Genomic DNA, 20,242 nt, shown 5'->3' with positions numbered 1-20,242 from the left:
GGCTGGGAAAGGATGCTAAAAAAACGTGAAAACATTTTGCAGCCTTCTGATTCTGTGTAGTTCTCCAGACACGAGGCCTTGTTGTACATAACATGGTGCTTGCTGTTCTCAAAATCACAGCAGCAGCCCCAGCCTGCTCTAGCCATAGTCATCTGGCCAAAGCCCAAGGTCTGCTTCTGACAAACCTCGCCAGCTCTCAGCCCCACCTCAGGCTCACCCCCTGCACTGCTCAGCGGGGTCCCCCATAAATTGCCTTACAATGGCATCTGATGTTCAGACACAGGCTCCTTTGTGCTACCCTGAGCCTCCCATCCAGTCCAGAGGAATTTACTCTTTCTGTCTGTGTGTTTTTTATGTTCCTGAACAGATGGGCTAAAAGAACTCAGCTGCATCAGACAGACTGGAAGGCTTTATCACTTACCATGGGTGGCAGATAGGTCATGAACTGAAGCATTCACTAATGACGCACTGTAATTAATGATCAGGAATATTGGGGAGGAATATTGGAAAGTCTACACTAATATGCTTTTTCCCATAGAGCAAGTCAAAACCTTTCAGAAGGCTCAGCATCTTTCATACACCTTAAACTAATCCCAATTACTTGAACGGATATTAGGAGTGAGACACCTCGTATTATATCACACACTTAGCTCTTAGAGAAATACTTGATACTTGGGTGAATACAGATACACCAATGCTCAGATTAAAAGCAGAATAAAATAAACAGAAAATAATCAATAGTTTTGGTGTGTCTGTGTAAGAGTCCTGTTTATAATAGATATCTGCTGTTCTCTGGAAAAAAGCAGCAATAGCTCTATTATACAAAACACTCATAACCCTGCTAACAGCCTCTTTATTGCAAGTACTCTAACTTCCACTTAGAAGAAAGAAAAAGCTCTTACTAAGGTAATTGTCTGTCTCCTTTCTGATCTCAAGTACAGCTCTTTTCATTTCCCTGCCAGGAACTGGTGTTAATGGGGTCCTGGTTATTTTCATTTGTTAGAGAAATGGGTCCTGTATAGCTTAGTAAGAATTCTTGTACACTCAAACCACTTTTTGCACATAGGTACACTTTTTTTTTTTTTTTTTTTTTTTTTTTTTTTTTTTTTTTGACACAAATGTAGCCTCATGAAAGCTTGCAACAGGAAGGAGGAATAGATGTTGTTTTCCCACACAGGCACTTTGCTACATCTGAAAATAAACCCTATGAATCAGTTAATAGCTTTGTCTCAAAATTATATCAAGTGATGATAGGAAAAAATACTTCATATTTTAAAAACAAAATGAATGCAAAGACTAGCCAAAGACTGAAAAAATGATTCCTGAACTTCTCAGCCAGTGACACCAGCTCACCCAAATGCCTCTGCTATGAAAAAAATTTCAGTCATCTGGGCTACTCCACAACCCATTCCTTTAGCCAAGCGAGAGTTGAAACAGTCCAAGCTCCTGTTTGATTCGGAGCATACCTAAAAGAGCAACAAATAGTGGCAGCAGTCTGGCTCAGGTCCACATCGTTAACGGAAGAAAAGGCAGTATCTACATATTTAGATATGATGAACATTTGGAACCAACGTACTGGAGACAAAGTCAGTGCTTTGCAAAAAAAGAGACAGAAATGAGCAACAATGTGGAAACTTGCACATTCCACAAAGATGTGAAATAGAGGCTTGTGGCTTTCTGACTTAATTTCTCATGAGAAAGAAGCCAGATGTTTGAGCAATCCTTTTTTCAGGTCAGCTTACAGAGGTACAGTCTCTCAAGGATTTTCTCTTCTGGATTGCCAGGCATCTCAAAGCTGCATTGTATTCCCCTCAGGGTCCAGTACCTTCCTAATGTAATTAGAGGTTTTGGGTTAAATGAAAAGAGACTTTTTTCAAATTCATTTTCCATTTTCCGTCTCTTATCTGTATCTCTTCTCTGTGAAAATATAAAAAGATACTTATCAGCAGCTGAAAACTAATTTTCCTGGTTACAATGGTCAAAAGCATCATAAAATTTAACTGGTGGGGCTTTCTGTTCTGCAACTTGCATTTAAGCAGCGTAAAGTAGAGGTCTAAAGAAGAAAACACAACCATTCCATATCTGCAGCTTATTATGAAATATGTTCTTTATTCATGGCCACAGACATTACTTAAAATACATTCATTTCCTGCACTATTACAAAGCAGAGAAAACCTCAGAGCTTGCACTCTTCCATCTAGAGTAATCACAGACCAGATGTAATGAGCAAAACAGTGGGAATATAACCCTGCTGAAATTTTCACGAATTCTGACTCATGTTTTATTTTGTCATGTTTACTTTTCACATACATTAATTCAATGATTGCATTTTGGTCCTATGAACGTTCACATAAGGCAGATCTTTGGTTTATGGGTGAGATTAAATCAAGCTAGCATCTAATTTAACCTGTGCAAAAACTGCACATGTTTACCAGTCACCAGCTTGCAGGTTCCAAAGTGAAAAAGAGAGCCTAACACCACACCTTTTCTGATGGCTAATCACAAACTACATTTAGAAAACTGGGGAGGCTCTCAGCAAGAAACATGAAAGCATTCATAGAGCACGCTTGCACAAACCCTTCCACAGCTTTCATATCAAACATATAGAGGGCTTTCTGAGAAAAGCTGGTCTGTTGCCTCCCTGTATCACCTGTGTCCCTGTATCCTTGCTTGTCTCCTACCAGTTCATGACATTCTAAAGTGTCCAGAGAGTGGAAGATCTTGTCTAGTGAATTAGAGTGCTGAAGGAAATGCATTTTTCCGCAAACTACTAAGAATTCATGGAATACCATAAACATGCATAAAGCAAAAAGCAAGCCCTGAAGACCTCTGCACAGCACATCTCTGAAAAAAAAATTGCAAGTCATTACATTTCTCATGATGAGGGAGCCACAGGAGAAATCACTCCTGATTTTGTAGAGGCAAACCGTATCTCTCAGATTTCACTACATTCTTTTTTTTTTTTTTTTTTAATAACAAAAATTTGTAAACGGTTTATATCTTGAAAGGATCATTCCTGAGGTATTTTGATTTGAGTATTAAGATTCAGAAAATATATCTTTCTCTATTTCATATTTACATTTTCATATCATTGCCATCATAAAGCCAGAAATACGATACACATTGAAATTAAAAGCTTCATCCAGTCTGTCATTCCAGTAAGTTGTTTTTTTTTTTGTTTTTAACAACAGCAATGTAGAGACATACACATACACTGTGACTGAGAAAAAGCAGACATAGAAGGATAATTACAGATGATGAAGCAGTATAGGCTGAAATAAAAATCTTTCATTAGTTTTCATTACTTATTGCTACAACTTTCAACTTCACAATTATACCACACTGCTGTATTTTCTGTTCAAACACAGATCTGCAGCTTACCAAAGACAGCACTCTTGCATTTTTTTTCCCTTCATCTGGAATTTACAGAATCACAGAATTGTAGGGGTTGGAAGATGCTCGAAAAATCACTGTGTCCAACCCCCCTACCAAAGCAGGTTCCTTAGAGCAGGCTGCCCAGGTAGGTGTCCAGATGGGCCTTGAATATCTCCAGAGAAGGAGACTCCACAAACTCCCTGTGCAGCCTGTCCCAGTGCTCCATCACCTTTACTGTGAAGAAGTTCTTTCACATGTCAGAGTGGAGCTTCCTGTGCTCCATCTTGTGGCCATTGCCCCTTGTCCTGTCCCCACAAACCACTGAAAAGAGGTTGGCCAAATCCCTCTGTCTCCCACACCTCAGGTATTTATACACATTGAGGAGATCCCCTCTCCGTCTTCTTTTCTCCAGGCTGAACAGACCCAGGCCTCTCAGCCTTTCCTCACAGGGAAGACGCTTCAGGCCCCAGTCATGTTCTAAAGCACACATGGCACTGCCAGGATAAAACATATGAAACATACACAGTGAATCACCTTTGAGAAGTCATTTGAGTGGGGGGAGGGTGTAGAAAGAACAAAAATTTGAAAAACCAGCGAGATGCAGAATAGCATTCATAACGCTGCATTCAGTCTCTTCTTTTATAGGTATTTTAATGACTCTCCTGATTAAAAAGCAACCTCTACCTGAAGAGTGTTTTATATTTAATAGATTTGTGTTTCTATTGACATGAAACAATATGATCAATGTTGTTAAGGGATTGACAGCATTATTTAGTGTTGTTTGTTTATTTATACTATTGTCCTTAAATCCAACACCTTTCTGAAAGGAAGATCACATATTATTATTGATATTATCAACATATAATTACAGTTAATAAGAAAACCCTGATTAAGTGATTGTTGTGCTGCTTCTGGTGATTATTCAGATTTTTATGATCCTTTTGCTCCTAACGTTCTGAATACTGACCTACAAATTTAGTAATACACTGTCACAATCCAAAAGTTGTCTGAATGAGACAGCAATAGCAGGCTTTCTATAGGAACACTCTACATTTGATACTATGCTTTGCATCTCTGCAGTTTATTAGATATGAAGGTAAGTTTTTACACGTCACTCCAAAACATGAAACTATAATTTTTCTAGTACTTGCACTGATAATAATTGGAAAGGAGCATCCAGAAGACAATGTTCATATAAACACAAGTGCATGTGTCAAATTTTCAAGAACAAATACATGATGCACAAGGACTCCACCAATAATTTTATGGAGTTGCTATAGAGCAGCTCTGTTATCAAGCTAGTTACAAGTTTAAACTCTGAAAAGGGCTGTCTAAACACAGCAACCATTGCTGAACTGATGAATACCATTCTGCAAACAAGAAATTCTGTGCTTCAGAGAGGAAACCGTTTAAAAAGCTGAATCGGCTATTTTTACTACTTTTAATAGTAGCAATCACATTTTCTTACATTGAAATGAAAAGCTGAAGCACTCAAGGGTTCTGTAACAGGCTGAATCAAAAAAAAAAAAAAAAGGTCTTAGCCTGCCCTCAAGTGGCCTGGCCTAGGAAGTGCAGTTTGGAAAATTTGTGCAGTTTTATTTGCAATTTTAAGGGACGATTATTTCATTGAAAGGACAGCATGCTGATTTGTAAGAAAGAGACAAGAATACTTCACCATGCATACTTGAGCGTGGTACCTTTTATTTCAGCCAATCCACAAAGTACACTGCTTCAATTACAGAACACACTAGAATCAACATGGTCCCTAAGAACCAAAACGTTTTTTACTTCCACAAGATTTTTGCATTTTACTATGTCCTGGTACTACCAAACAGGTCATAAAGAACTTTTAAAAGAGCTCAGGAGAGCAGAACGTGGTCTCCACTGAAACCAGTGCAATTTTCAAAGGCAAAAGTGTGTTAGAGAATTTGGAAAAATATTTAAAAGATGCACATATACATATTACATGTATAGATGTATATATATTACATATATAGATGTATATACATATTACAAAACGCTAATATCTGGACAAGAAATCATGTCACTAAGCTATAATTAAATTCTCATATCTTGGGAAGGTGTTGTCTGTCTTGCAAATCACGTTCATCCTTTTCATTTCACTATATGATTATTAGATTTGTGATTGTTCAGCTGTACACTGTTCCACTTATCTGTTAATGCATTTTACCTTCTCATTCTGTCACATTTGAAATGCATAAGATGCAGTTCATTTAGTAAGTTTTAGCAGCTTAAGATAAACAAATAATTAGAATATTTCCTTATAAAAGAATCATTAAAAGTTATTTTGTTTTAAAGCCATCTCAGGGCTTGTCAAAATCAGAACTGCAAAAAAGTTCAAAGGCAGACAACATGGAGTTAGAAAAATTTAGTGCTAGCCAGCAATAACTTATTTGTTTGGGGCAAGAAAAGAGGAAGAATTTTAAGAGCTGACTACAAGTGCCTAGATTAGTCAGGGAATTTTCCCAAGTCAATTTCTTCAGGGCAGCAAAGGGTTTTCATCAGCTGTTTATTGTCATTTGTTTATTGTCACTGTGTATTGTCATTTTCCAGTTGCTTGATCCAGGTAAATTGCATGGCCTTCCAAGTGAGAATTTCAAAAGACAGAAAAATCCAGAAGACACGGGAAATAATTTATGCTGTTTTATTTGTTGACAACACCAGTGATCCAAACTAACATTCTAAATATTTACAGCACAATATACAGTGTATTTGCAAGTATACTTACACCTTTCTTTCCATTTTTCCCTACACAAACCAAATAGGAGCTTTACTAAATGTACTAGATACAAAACCCAAGACAAATACAGTCCAGTCTGACATTTGGGTTTGGGAGTTTCAGATAGCAACACTAATAAAACAGCTTTTTGTTTGGCTTTAGGCACTCCTAGACATCTCTTCATTAACATCCAGTTAAACGGCTTTGTATCTTAACAGTCTAATTAAGTATCTGACACTTCATCACACATTTTGTAAATGTGAAGCAAAAGCTATGTAAGAACCTATCCTTTTAACCATGTGGAAACATTCGGCTATCATTTTTCCAATTACAATTTACAATTTTGGTAAATCATAATGCTGAAATCTATGCAGCTATATAAAACATCAGAGGCTCACAAAGAAGAGAATGCCAAGCACAACGTCATGAAACTCAGACACATAAATCTGACCAAGAGCTTTTCTTTCAAGACCTGCTTCTATTTTCAGTCTGAAATTTTGACCCAACTTGGCTACACAAGTGTTGCTGAGGTTCTCTTTTATGCAAGCAATCTGGAAGGCAGCACAGCACTGGCCTTTTATTATCCAAAAAGCAGTCAGCTGGGATCACTGTGCAGCAGTCAGAAGTCCAGGCACTACTGTATAAAAGGCAAACAAGAAATCACATACATTTTATTTTTGGCCTAAAAAGAGTCAAGTAACATATGTACATTGTACGCAAACATTTTAAGCCAAGCAAGCATCTGAGGTAGGCACCAGTTTACACACTTCTCAAAATCTTTTACAAAATGAAAAGTTTAACTAGATTACAAGCTATACCACTTCAGGTTTTGTTTTTGGCTTCTCAGTCACCACCACGCCACTTGTCTGAGTTCACACAAGGGGATTCACGGAGGCTGAATGGCTGAATGATCTCCCATTGCAGTTGAAGCCCATCAGGGGATGGAAAGGGGATAAGGCATTAGCCACACACGTCTTACCATTTATGTTCTGTAAGGTAAGAAACAGTCATGCATTTTTCAAAACAGAATTCAGTCTCTTTGTAACAGCTCTGATACTCTTTTGTTCCATTTCTTTTCCTTCAGTGGTCTAAAGAAGTGTGCTCCATCTTCTGATTAATAGGTTCCAGTCACTGATTTCTAATTAACTGTGGCAAACAATAAGCAGTGTAATAAGACATTTCTCCCACCTTCAAAACAAAAATTACATAAATTCTACATAAACATATAAAGGCTTATAAATGTAAATTTATGCTTTCAAAATAACAGAACTTCCAAATACAACTGATTTTTCCTCTTTCACATGCTTTTTATTTCAGTTCTACAATTCCGGATTATTTTTTTTCCTCCTTTTGGCTTTCTTCTTGCTTGCATCACTTTGTTCTGGATCTGCTTTGAAGATACTTACGCTGCTGTTAACAGAATCACAGAACAATATTGGACAACCTTTGCAGGCTGTCTGGTCTGCTTCCCTATTAAGACAAGAGCCAGCTTTTAAGCCAGATCCACATTGCTGATGGTTGTGTAATCAGGCTTTGAGCATCTTGCAGGGATGGAGATACTACAGCTCCCTGAACAACCAGTGATTTTTCTCACTGTGAAGACTTTTTTTCCCAATATCTAGTCAGAATTTCTCCTGCTGCAACATCAGCCCATTGCTTCTTACCCTTTCCAAGTGCACTTCCAAGAGTCTGTCTTCCCCGTGACTACACATTGGATAGAAGAAAACAGAAATTAGAAAGCTCCCTCTAAGACATCTCCTCTTCAAGACAAATGAACCCAGCTTCTCAGACTGTTTGCATGCCATAGGCTCAAGCCCCTTCATTGGCCCTCCATGAGCCTCTCTCCAGTATGCCTGCATCTTCCCTGTACTGGTGACCCCAAAACTCAACACAGCATTTCAGATATAGTCTCATGATAGCAGAATTCAGGAGATTAGTGAATACCCTCAATTATGCTGCTGCTTATGCTGCCCAGGGTGGGCCTGGCCATCATTCCTGCAAGGGCATGTTGCTGACTTTTGTTCAACCAAAATTCTGAGATCCAATTTTGCAGCTTTCTAGCAAGGCAATCCCAGCAAACCTGTAGACTTTTCCCTTCTGAGTGCAGAAACTGCATCTGAATTAACTTCAGAAGGTCCCTATCAGTCCACTTCTCCAACACATCAAGGTGCCTCTGAATATCAGGCCCAACTTCCAGCTCATCAGTCACTCCACAACCCAACTTGGTGTGAGGTGTGATGTGAACTTCTGAGGATGCACTCCAGCCCAATATCTGGGTAACTTATGAGAACATTAAATGTGAGCATCCCTAACATCAGCCTCTGAGCAATGTCAGGTACAACCAGCTGCTATCTGAACCCTTCAAGTCCACTGGTCCAGCCTATTTTCCACTCACCTGGTAATCTGTCCGTCCACAGCATAATTCTCCATTTTAGCTTCAAAGAGCCTTTGAAGTTCTGCTCTCCCCTCATCCACATAAATAATGGCCTCTTTGAAGAAGGCAAAAAGATCTTTCTCAGTAAATCTGTCTTCTCTTTTCCTAGTCACCTTTTCCAGCTGTGCCTGGAAATGGCTTCCAGGAAGACTGGCTCCGTAATATTCCTGAGGACTCTGATCAGGCTGCCTAGCCTGAAGTTCCCCAAATTCACCATATTTTTCTCGAGAATGCTTGCCTTCTTCTGGCCATCACGAACTTTATCCAATCATCATGCCCTTTTGATGGTCACAGAGAGCAGTGCTGACAAATGACACTGACCAGCTCCCTCAGCAGCACTGAATGCATCCACAAATTTCTGTGTGTGTCCAGATTGCTTAAGGAATCGCCATCTCAGACTTCCTTTACCATGGCCCAGACTTGGCCTCTAGGCACATGGCTCTGGAAGAGTTGACAACAAAACTTGCCAGGAAAAAAAAAAAAATAGATGAAAATCTCTTGAGTAACTCAGACATTTCTTCTTCCTCCCTCACTAGACCCACCACCCTATTCTTCAGCAGGTCCACATATTCCTTAGTCCCCTCTCTTGTTGCTTATGCAGCTGTTACAGCCTTTCTTGTTGCTTTTCTCATCCACCACAAATTTAAGTTCCCCCACAGAAGCAGCTAGCTCCTCCATGCCATCTTAGCAATGTCTGTTTATGCTACGCAGCCCACCCCCACTTCCATCTCTGAACAAGTGCAGCTGAGTTCAGCCTGAGCTCCGTGTTTAGCCACAGAGACCTCCTGCCACATGCATAGCTCACAAACTTCAAAACATTCCCTTTCTACGCGTGAAGAATGCTATGCTTGACAATCAAAAAGCTCTCTTGGCCCTCTTCACTCTCCTCTGCTGCCCCCAGTGGGATGTCATCCGCCTCCAACAAGCTTACCTCCATTCTTCCAAAGACAAGGGTCATTGTTCTGCTATGCACTTTGTTTTCTTTCAGTAGTAAAGAATGGACTCAGAAAATTGTCTCTTATAAGGGTAAATGTACCCATGGAAAGGTTTCAGTTTTATAAACATGTTTATTTTTCTTCAGAAGATAATGTCACTCCATCCTGCTGATTTTGCAGATGGTTTCCATAACACGCACAGCCTCTCGTTCAACTTTGAAGGCAAAGATGCTAAGTGTGACACAAGTAGGGAGCTCGTCCACGTCCAAAAAAGATCAGGAAGAATACCACCTTTGTCCTGCTTAAGTGTACAAGGAACCCACCTGTTTTACCTACAAGCTTTCTGGCTGTCTCCAGAGAGCTTTGTGCTTACCCACATTTTGAAAGAGGGTACACAGGGTAAGCCTGCTTACAGTGTGCCTCACATGCACACACCACCAAGATCACAACACTTACAAAATGCAGTCAGAACTTTTTTCTTTTTCATTTAGTTAAGAAAAGCTATGTGAAGGAAAATGTTAATTAATACAAAACGTCTGCCCTCACATCCTATATCCTGCATTTGAAGTAGTCAGCATATCATATCCTATGTATTTTTAAATGGTGCAGAGGATTTGCGTCTGAAGTACAGGAACATACATGAAATTATATCCTCTTCTTGTTCCCAGCTTCCTCTGCAAAACTGCCTGACTCTCACACTGGTGTTCAACATCTCTTCTGGGACCAGAGAATCATTTTCCATGATTCTCCAAGCTGATCTTCACTGGATATAAATAAGTGTCCTAACTCCTGGACTACAGTCATGATGCATCTCGTTTGGCCGCAGAGCTGAAATTCCATTCTGTTTACGCAGCAGTAAGACAGGAGGGCCCTGGGCTAGCTTATGACTTAATGATAGCAGCAGTCTCCAAGGAGACCGAGATGCAGTCCAGAGAGGTGTCTCAGAGTGAAAAGTGAACTGTAACAAGTCTCCCACTTACTTCACATCTTCCAATTCAGAACATGAATATTCCTATGTCACAGTTGGAAAAGCAAATGCATGTTGTTTGCTCTACTGTGAATGAAAGCGTTAGCAATTTTGTGGGCACTGCTGAGCTGTTAAATGATAAACAGCCACAATATTAAGAAACAAATTAGGTTCTTCTAACTACAAAATAAATAAATAAATAAAAGGCTACAATTCACTGAATAATTCCATCACACAGAACACCGAGTGTTCTGACTGAAGATATCCAGAAGCAATTTATGGAATAAAGTGTTGGTCCTAATAAATAAATCGAGTTAAATCCGATTGCAGAAGCTGTTGTAAAGAAGAAAGAACACGAGCAATAGGAAGCACGCTCATCTGTAATCTAATCATTCAGAGCATTGCAATCAAAAGACGACGGAAAGCAAGACCCACATGAGCAGCGTGATGTTAGGTTTGTCAGCATGGCTTACTGGAGCCTCCCTGCGGTGCAACAGCACCGGTGTTACTCACAGAGGTGGATGAGCTCTGATGCAACACCAGGTGCTGAGCCCCCCTGGACTTGCACTGGGTGATTTGACAGAAAGACCCGCACTCGTGGAGCTGAATTAGAGGGGAGGAAACACTCTCTCGAATTACCTGGCGTCTTCATTGGGTTTCTACTCCTGTGCACAGAGCAAACAACCTGAAATGAACCATGCCAGGCATATGCAAATTTGTGTCGCCATGGAAGAAGAAAGCAAAAGGGGCCTTTCATGAGAACACCCTTCCCACTCGCTGCCCTAACAAAACACAAACGTGCATGGGCTTTGACTGCAGCATCACCACGTTCACTTTATTTTTATTCTTTTTCTCTTCACCTCTTGCTTTATATTTCCCCAGGCATTTCCCTCCTGAATTATTATTCCATCCACACCACACACGATGAAGTGTGGACTTTACTACTACAACAAAACAGAGGCATCGGGATAAATAGACTTGTGTCAGCCCTGCAAACGTAAATGATCTTGTAAGATACTAAAACGCTGTGACTCCAACCAGTTGCTAGCTGCCACAGTCTGAAGCACTGATAATATCTCCTCATTTTATGCAAAACAGCATTTACAGATTGGCTGCACTTCCAAGGCACAGAACAGTGTCACCTGTGGCTTTTCCAGATCTAGTTTCCATCCTTCACCTAACATGCACTATCAATGTTTAATATCAAGAACAATGTTTTAGGAAGTTTCTGGATAATCTGTACCTTCTCCACAAAAACAGACCTTTTCCACTGACAGAATGTAAGAGAAGTACAGCTACCACGACAAGATAAAAATAGCCCATTTTTCTGGAGTACAGCTATTCTCAGCTTTGCGTCTTCTCTACCACTAAAGTCTCAGTTTTAAAAGACTGCTTAGGCCCTGACCTTCAGTCAAACCAACATTACACCTCAGTCCTAATTGTTCCTGTAAAACGGATTGGGAACTGCAGCTCCAGCCTCACTACCTGTAGCTTTATCTCTTCACGTTCTCAAGGCATTCTCCCTTGTAGGCTGTGTTTTAACCAAGTTTAGTAAGACCAAGTTAATGCAGCTCACATCTGCTCAGTAATTTACAAGCGTTGCTCTGGGTTTCCAAAACACAGAGCATCCAGCAGGCTAATACTTACATTTTTTTACCCTTTGCATACAGGTTTTCCAGTTCTTTTCACTTTCACCACCAGCTGAGAAGAGGTAGTCTCTTTCTTCTGGAATATCTAGATGCTTTTTTTCTTGCAGGAACTTTCTCAGAAAAACTATTTGTTCTCTTGAAGTTTCTCCTTCAATGGGGCTGGATCCCTACGTATTTCCTGAGTTTCTCTTCTCCAGTCGCGTTACCGCCCTGATCACTAAAGCAGTGGCTTCTCCTTAAGCCATACAACCTCCGTCAACTTCTGCACAGAACAATCTGCATGTTAGGTTAGATTCAAGTTCTTTCCTCTTGGCAACTCTGTAGATAGCCTAAATGTCAGGTTGTAGTACATTATGATTAAATAAAGACCACATCTCCTTTTCAACTCCTTCATGACCAGTATAGGGGCACTTACCTGGTGACCAGCCCTGGCAGACAGCTCTCCCCACTAGTATTAACCCAGGTTTTGAACATTTTCCCCAATTTCTTCCAAGCACAGCTATGAATTGGCTAGAGTACAGTACTTAGAGTTTTACAGCTTGGCCTTTTTGTTGTTGTTTTTTTGTTTGTTTGTTTGTTTGTTTTGGTTTGTGTTTTTTTCTTTGAACAAGGACAGAAATTTGTAACTGGAAGTAACAATAAAACAAGACAACATTTTGCCAAGTTTTTTAATACATTCCCTGTCTGTTGTAAAAAAACAAAAAAGAGAAGAAATTTTCGTGGCTCTTTTCTACCTGATAACTGGAGAACAAACAGAAAGAATGAAGAGAGAACTTTGAATTTCCTCCATGAACACTGAGTTACTCTTACCAGATTATGGCTGTGTTTGTTGTGCACTTAAATACCATCTGGTCCGCAGAAATGAGTTCCAATGTACAAAAAACTAAGAAACAAAAATGACGAAGCAAGACAACACCAGACAAAGTCGGGAAGACTTGTCTAAATCTGGAGCGGTTACTGCTTACCTCACGGAAGTTTCATGAACCACATGTGCACATATCCTCAGCTTAGCCCAAGCAAGTCTGGAGAGCACAATACTTGAGAGTGCAATGTTGAACCAACATTTTGAGGCACGAAAAGTCAGGAACTGACTTTTTAAAACAGACATAATATCAGAAATGTGTAGCTTAATGCTATTTCTTGGACACTCAGAAGGCTGCTTGGGTCTCTGTGTGCTTTTACGTCCTACAACCAGAACTTAGTCACTGGCATAAAAAACTCGTAGCTCCATAGCAATATGGAGCTAATACCAACCCTTCAAAATCTTCCATGACTCTCAAACATGTCCTCATCATTCATTCCATAAAGTAGCAACCTTTTGCCTAGCCTAAGAAATACACAGCATGTACAAACAAACCTCAACACAGACAAGGATTACAAAGAGGTTTTGAACACAGCTATGCTCTCTTGACCTCATAAGCATTACTTCAAACTGGAAAAAATAATAAACTTGACATAACATTTCACTCGAGTGCTCAAGTATTCTGGGTTACTCTGTAGGCTGTACACATCCTTTGAAGTAGCTCAAGTTTATTCTCTGCATTTTTTCAACTTTCCTGACAATGATGGAGTTTTTAAACCAAGCTCACGCTCTACATGATGCCCTCATAAACCCCGAGTTCTCCTACTCCATGCAAAGTCTTCTGAGTTTCATACCACACTTTTTGTGTAAGCTCTGCCTTCTTTACATCTTTATCACCATCCCCACGGATATTACCTTGACTAAGACTACTACAATAAGGGTAAATCTGTAGAGCCAATGTAAGGATCTAAAACCCACACTACAAACATTTCAGCATTTTGGTTGTCATTCTTTTGAAAAGTTCTGTTTTGGCCACAAGGACCAAAGACCTATTTCTGTCTGGAATATATTTGGTCTGTCCTGGCGTACATCTTCCAACTCCTCCAAAATGAATGAAATAAACACAGTTCAAGCCCATTTCAAAAATGCTAACCATAATACAGCCAGATTCACTTCAAAAGGAAAGTTCTGATTCAAACTAAAACACTAACGTAGACATATCCCTTGATTACTCCATTTTTAAGATCTTAAAAACAGAAGAAAAACAAATACCTGATTTGCAAGTTTTTTTGCAGCAGTAACTTTCCATTTCAAACTTCTTCTGTGGCTCACCACTTAAGATCTATTTGGTGTCTAATTTCCTTCCACAAGATCACCCAGCTAGTTGAACAAAGGAAGCTATTCCATATAATCTTTCTGGGTTTTAGTAAAGCTTTTGATACTGTCTCGCAGAGTATCCTTCTGGACGAAGTGTGTAAATAGGAATTTATACAAAGGAGTACAGTTAAATAAAAGCACATTAGGATGGGTGAGGAATTCTCTGAAGTGTCAGGCCCAGAGGGTTCTTGTAAATGGGGTTACATCAGGCTGGTGACCTGTCAGTAGAGAGGTTCCTCAGGACCATTTTAGGACCGGTCCTCTTCAATGTTTTCATAAACGATTTGGATTAAGGACTTGAAGGTTTTTTAAGATTGCAGATGATACCAAATTGCATGGAGCTCTTGACTCCATTGAGGGTGGTGAGGCTTTGCAGAGAGATCTTAACAATTAAAGAGCGGGACAATCAGCAACAACATTAAGTTTAACAAGAGCAAGTGCCAGATTCTGCACCTGGAAAGGGGTAACCCCTGGTTATATGTCCAAATATTCTTCCTATACTTGATTTGTTCAGCCCTGAGCAGAGCAGGCTGAGGGGAGGCCTCATGGCGGCCTGCAGCTTCCTCACGAGGGGAGCAGAGGGGCAGGCGCTGAGCTCTGCTCTCTGGGGACAGCGACAGGACCTGAGGGAACGGCATGGAGCTGGGACAGGGGAGGGTCAGGATGGGTGTTAGGGAAAGGGTCTGCACCCAGAGAGGGGTTGGGCACTGGGACAGGGTCCCCAGGGAAGTGGTCACGGCCCCGAGCCTGCCAGAGTTCACAAGTGTTTGGACAACGCTCTCAGACACAGGGTCTGATTTTCTGGGTGGTTCTCTGGAGAATGGAGGAGTTGGACTCGATGATCCATGTGGGTGCCTTACGACTCAGATATTCTATGATTCTATGACATTTAGACTATTGCTTAATCCTTTCCCAACAGAAAGAAGGATGACATCAAAGGGGCCTTATAAAGCAAAGGCTGAGGGAGTGCTCTGAAAGGAGTGGCAGGTTTCCAACACACTGCACTTTGCTGAAACAGGCCTTGCATGGCATATTTGTAATTTCACATACTTTTTTTGAAGTTGTAGCAGCAGCTTATGAATATTTACACACCACCCTCAAAAAGCCCAAGTTTTCTTCCTAAAGGACATGAAAGACTGCTAAGCAGTTGCATCTTCAGGGCAAATAGCTATCCACAGAACATTGTTAACAGCAGACTGAAACACACTCACATTCACACTCCAGGGGGACAACATTTTAACTTGCAGAACCAATTCCATCAGTAAGACACACGAGACAGATGATTCTCACATGCTAAATCTTTATTGTGCGAATGTTGTTCAGAGCATTTATTACCTTTCATAGACACATATCCCCATAAAAATTGACATTAACAGTGGCTAGATTGATGGGCAACAAATCTATTTGCTAGTGATTAGCATGCATGCGGTATCTCTTGTGGTGCAAAAATCTTAGCCAGGAGGCCAGCCCAACTGACGACCACCCAGAATATGGAGGTGTACATGATAGACAGACTGCCCACCCTCAGGCCCTTCATTCAAAACCATCCGGAATCCATTGGTCAGGCCCAGGTTAGCAGCACACTTCTTGCCAACAATCATTAAATGCCCAAGAAGCTGGAGGAGAAAAAAAAAAAAACAAAACACACAAAAAAGGGGGAGGGCAAGAAGGGAAGGAATGAGAGCAGAGTACCATTCAGAGAGGTCAGTTAGCCAATTCTAAGAAATTCAGCCACGGCTCTTCAAACTGCTGTCAGCCAACTGATATTTACCAAGCAAAGCTATAAAGACTGACTAAGCATAATATAGAGGGGTGCAAAAAAGAGCTACGGGTAACAGACTACAGAAGTAATGCAGAAGCTAGATTTGTCTCATGGTTAAAGCCCCCTTTTACTTCTTCAGGCAACATAAGTAGTTCAGGTGAAAAAACTTCTGGTTCAGGTGAAAAAAAAACTTCTTACCTTGTAAAGGTTTACAAAAATCTCTGTACTTAGTGTATATAGCTAAAGACGAAGTATTCAGGACCCCTCTGTTTAATTTCCCTTTACTGACCTCTCATCTGCCAAAAAACCCAAGCCCTGTTCTCCGTATTTAAGTACTACTTACTGTAAACAGTAGAAACAGACATCATCAGACTATACTCTAAAACAACAATGTATTTTGCACTACAAATCCATACCCAGGGATTTTTTTTGCTTTAAATCAGTACATTTACTGGACAATCTTACTTCCATTACAATTCTAAGCTAGAAGCAAAGGAATATATAGTGTTACATATATATATATATATATATGTATATATGTATAATTATAACGTGAGAAAACTACTTTACCTCTTTGTAATGCCAAGAGGAAAAGTGGGAGAACCTACTAAATTCTGAAATATTTAGAGGTACAGTTTGGTGTGCAGAAAGCTTCAACAGTACTTACAGATTCATCAGAATCTTCTGCTTCAGATAACCTGACAATTGGCTTCTTAGGAATCACGAGGAAATGCGTTGGAGCTTGGGGTGAGATATCATGGAACGCAAGGCACTAGAGGAAGAACACACAGGTGAAAAACAATTTACTTCAGAGAAAGGTAAAAGTTTAAGCACATCAGCACGCCCCACTGAAAACACACAGATTATCAGATACCCTAAACGTAAGTAGAGACCTGGGTTTTTCTAGTGACACACTACTCAAATTTCTCAAATTTCTACACACGAAATACCTGCTTACATGAACAGCGAACAATGATTTTTTAACGTGCTACTTAAAAGCTGTTGTCTTCTCAACAAGTTAACAAGCCATTAACTTAGTGACTTGTCATCTCCACGTAACAACTAACAAGAGCTGATGGGATACATATCTATAAAAAATGTACATTATAGCTTATTTCCCTCTCTGATTTCACTCTGTTCAGTAAAATAAATTGCAAACAGTTGCTAACCATATTCCATGAACGTCTGAATATTGCCTTGGTCAGAGATGACAAGGCAGTTATGCAGTCGAAGCCATATCACATTTCTGTTCTCAGTAACACCACACATTTCAGAGAAAGACTATTTCAAAACACTGTATTAAGGGTGGACCTACTTCAAACATTTCCAAATTGAGGAAAACATATCCCTTATGGAACATCAACAACTGTGCGTAGTAAGTAGTTCATTTCCAACGAAGTTTGTTTAAGTACCAACATTAATTCAGACACTGCATGCAACACCTCATTAAACCACATTAAATACATCTCAATGCAAACATTTACCTCCAAAAGCAGGATTCAGCGTGCAACATAATCAAAACAAAGAAACAGATGTTTACAATAAATTAGGAAGTTCCAATAGGTGGAGAAAGGGAAAGGGAGCTATGGCTGTTGAGGTAAATAGCTGGCAGTAGAATCCAGTCCCAGTGCTGCAGCCACCACCATCTACAGATGCCCACACTGTGCATGCACTCTGCTGCTTGCTGAAAGGGCATCTCTGACTTACCAACCACACCTCACAGCAAAACTTGCAGTAGGTACTGATTGAGTTGGAATACATGCTTGATGTTCTTCAAAATGTGCACTTTCTAGATGCTTTCATTTATCTGTGAATCAGTACCAAATTTCCTGTGCAATTCCAACTTTACTGATTTTTCAATCGTACTGAGACAAACAGCGTTAAACTGATGCTTGACAGAGGCCACTGCATTACTTTGTCTTCCAACTGGTCCTATCTTAAACTACCACTAAGGAAAAGTCTGGTTTTAAACCTCTCTTGGTGAGCTGCCTTTTTTTCTCCTGAACAGAGAAGCATGGTAAAAAAGGAACTGGTAAGTAAAACTATTGTGCAAGTAATTACACGTAGATCTTACTTCGGATTTAGCACCTCCTAAGCAATTTTTCTGTTCCAAGTGGTGCCACAGAGAGAATGCAAACGATGAACTGACTCAGGTAGTTTAATAAGCTGCACACCAGCAGCAAATATTTGTTGTGGGGCAGACAGCAGAGGCAGTAGCTAACAACGCAGATGCAGAAAGCCTGACTGCACAGTCAATCAATTCTCACCTCGCTGAATTGTTTTTATTTTAGATGTGACTAAATCAACGCCGATAAGGCTTTATTCCAGAGAAACTTTGCACTTTTGATACATTTTTCTCTGCGTGCCGATTAATGATTACAAGTCTCCCTTTGATCAATACCCTCTCCTTTCAACCTTGAAACCGATCGATATTTTCTCCCTGGAACCCTGAAGGGAGGTTTCAGTACAGTTCACGAAGCGAATTCAAATTCAAATTCTCCACGAGCGCCTAACGGCACCCGGCGCCTAACGGCTGCCCCCCCAGGCCGCCCCTCCGCCACAGGCCGCGCCTCCGGCCTAACCCAGCAGCGGCCGGCCCGGCCCCGGCCCCGGCCCCGGCACGGAGCGGAGCGGCACCTGCTCGTCCTCGTAGATGATGTTGGCGGGGATCTCCTTGCGGATGATCTTCCCGAAGATGGTGTCGCCGCCGGGCCGCGCCGCCTGCGCCTTGCTGATCTCGTCGGACATGGCGGCACCGCCTGCCCGCTGCCCGCCCGGACCGACCCGAGCCGACGCGCCTCGGCCCCGCCGCCACGCCCCCCGCGGCGCTCATTGGCCCGCTGTCACAGCGCCGCGGCCGATCCCGGCTCCTGATTGGTAGGCTCGCTTGTCTTTTAGGGGTCGGGCACGCCCCTCGCCCCGCCGGGCTGCGGGAGCGTGAGCGCCATGCGGAGCGGAAGGATCCGGGAGGGGGGTGCGGCCGGGAGAAGGGTGCTGCGGCCTTGGGGGGCGCTGTGGCTGTGTTCGTGCGCGCCATCAGCGGCAAAACTGACTCGGCAGGGGGAGAGTATTGTGTTAGTGATAATCAATAAAATAGATTAGACAAGTGAGAAACTAAAAGCAAACTAAACCCACCTTCCCCTGTACTGCTCCAGCACGGGTCCCCCACGGGTGGGGGCAGCTCCCCCCAGACCCCCTGCTCCTGCGGGGGCTCCTCTCCACGGGCTGCAGCTGCGGCCCGGGGCCTGCTCCTGCGGGGGCTCTCCATGGGCCGCAGCCTCCTCCAGGCCACATCCACCTGCTCCAGCGGGGGCTCCTCCACCCATGGGGGGGCTGCAGCGTGGAGATCTGCTCCATGGGGGACCCATGGGCTGCAGGGGGACAGCCTGCTCCACCAGGGGCCTCTCCCTGCACAGCCCGCAGGGGAACTGCTGCTGCCTGCCTGCCTGCAGCACCTCCTGCCCTCCTGCGGCCCTTCTCTTGGGAGCTGCAGGGCTGCTTCTCTCACGCTTTCACAATCCTCTCTCTCCCAGCTGCTGTTGCACAGCACTATTTTCCCCCCTTCCTTAAATCTGCTCCCCCGAAGCCCACCCAGCAGCACTCCCTGCCTCGGCTCTGGCCAGCAGCAGCTCCTTTTTGGAGCCATCTGGAGCTGGCTCTGCTCTGACATGTGGCAGCTGCTGGGCTCTGCTCACAGAGGCCAGCCCTGCAGGTCTCACCACGAACACCCAGCACACATCACTGTCTGAAGGCCTCTGGGGGTATCTGGGATGCACCCATCAAGCCGGGAGGTGGCTGAGTGGGACAGGGCCGTCAGGGAGCCATGGCAGTGCCAGAACCTGAACCTGGTGCAGCCTGATCAGAACCAGGCCGGACAGGGCTGGGGGGGGCTGGAGCTGGTTTTAAACCTTTTTTTTTTTTTTTTTTAAGAGTTTTCAGAGCTTTACTGCTGCGCACAAGAGCTGGTGTTAGGATAGGACATTTCCCCTCGCGATGCAGGGGGCGGGCACCTCCCCGCAGCCTCCCGCTCCCGGTCCCGCCCCGGCCCCGCGCCCCTTCCGCCTCCGCCCCGCGGCCGCAGAGCCGGGCGGCGCCATGGCGAGCCGCGGCCGGGTGAGCGCGGCGCGCATGCGCGGCGGGGGACCGGGCACCGGGCGCTGGGGACGGGTGCGGGGTCGGAGGGGCGTTAAAAGGCGTTAAC

General features: G+C 42.5%; 2 protein-coding genes across 4 annotated transcripts in view; one reads left to right on the top strand and one right to left on the bottom strand.

The window, feature by feature from the left end:
• Positions 1 to 15,562: 15,562 nt before the first annotated feature.
• On the bottom strand, positions 15,563 to 18,861 carry HINT1 (histidine triad nucleotide binding protein 1). The gene is made up of 3 exons (XM_068667771.1): positions 18,679 to 18,861; positions 16,709 to 16,813; positions 15,563 to 15,895 (listed from the first exon to the last, which is right to left on the bottom strand). Exons 1-3 carry the CDS (start codon positions 18,787 to 18,789, stop codon positions 15,731 to 15,733), a joined length of 381 nt encoding a protein of 126 aa, XP_068523872.1. The 5' UTR covers positions 18,790 to 18,861; the 3' UTR covers positions 15,563 to 15,730.
• A 1,140-nt stretch (positions 18,862 to 20,001) lies between these two features.
• LYRM7 (LYR motif containing 7) overlaps positions 20,002 to 20,242 on the top strand; it is an 85,264-nt gene continuing 85,023 nt past the window's right edge. Inside the window, exon 1 of one of the 3 annotated variants that reach the window (XM_068667766.1) lies at positions 20,002 to 20,154. In XM_068667766.1, the coding sequence (XP_068523867.1) occupies positions 20,035 to 20,154 (120 nt within the window). In that variant the 5' untranslated portion in view covers positions 20,002 to 20,034. The remainder of the gene's footprint in view (positions 20,155 to 20,242) is intronic. The other 2 variants (XR_011091420.1, XM_068667767.1) reach the window with 2 other exon arrangements.

The sequence above is a fragment of the Anas acuta genome, chromosome Z (assembly GCF_963932015.1).
Source record: "Anas acuta chromosome Z, bAnaAcu1.1, whole genome shotgun sequence".
Lineage (NCBI taxonomy): Eukaryota > Metazoa > Chordata > Aves > Anseriformes > Anatidae > Anas > Anas acuta.
Note: the sequence above shows the minus strand (reverse complement) of the source record. Positions and strands in the feature narration are given on the sequence as shown.

Excerpts from the sequence above, each read along its gene's own strand:
- HINT1 (XM_068667771.1), bottom strand. The coding sequence starts at position 18,789 with ATGTCCGACGAGATCAGCAAGGCGCAGGCGGCGCGGCCCGGCGGCGAC. Across the intron at positions 16,814-18,678 it reads TCATCTACGAGGACGAGCAG|TGCCTTGCGTTCCATGATAT; the intron begins GTGCCGCTCCGC and ends TTCTTCCTCTAG. Across the intron at positions 15,896-16,708 it reads CAGAAGATTCTGATGAATCT|CTTCTTGGGCATTTAATGAT; the intron begins GTAAGTACTGTT and ends TTTCTCCTCCAG.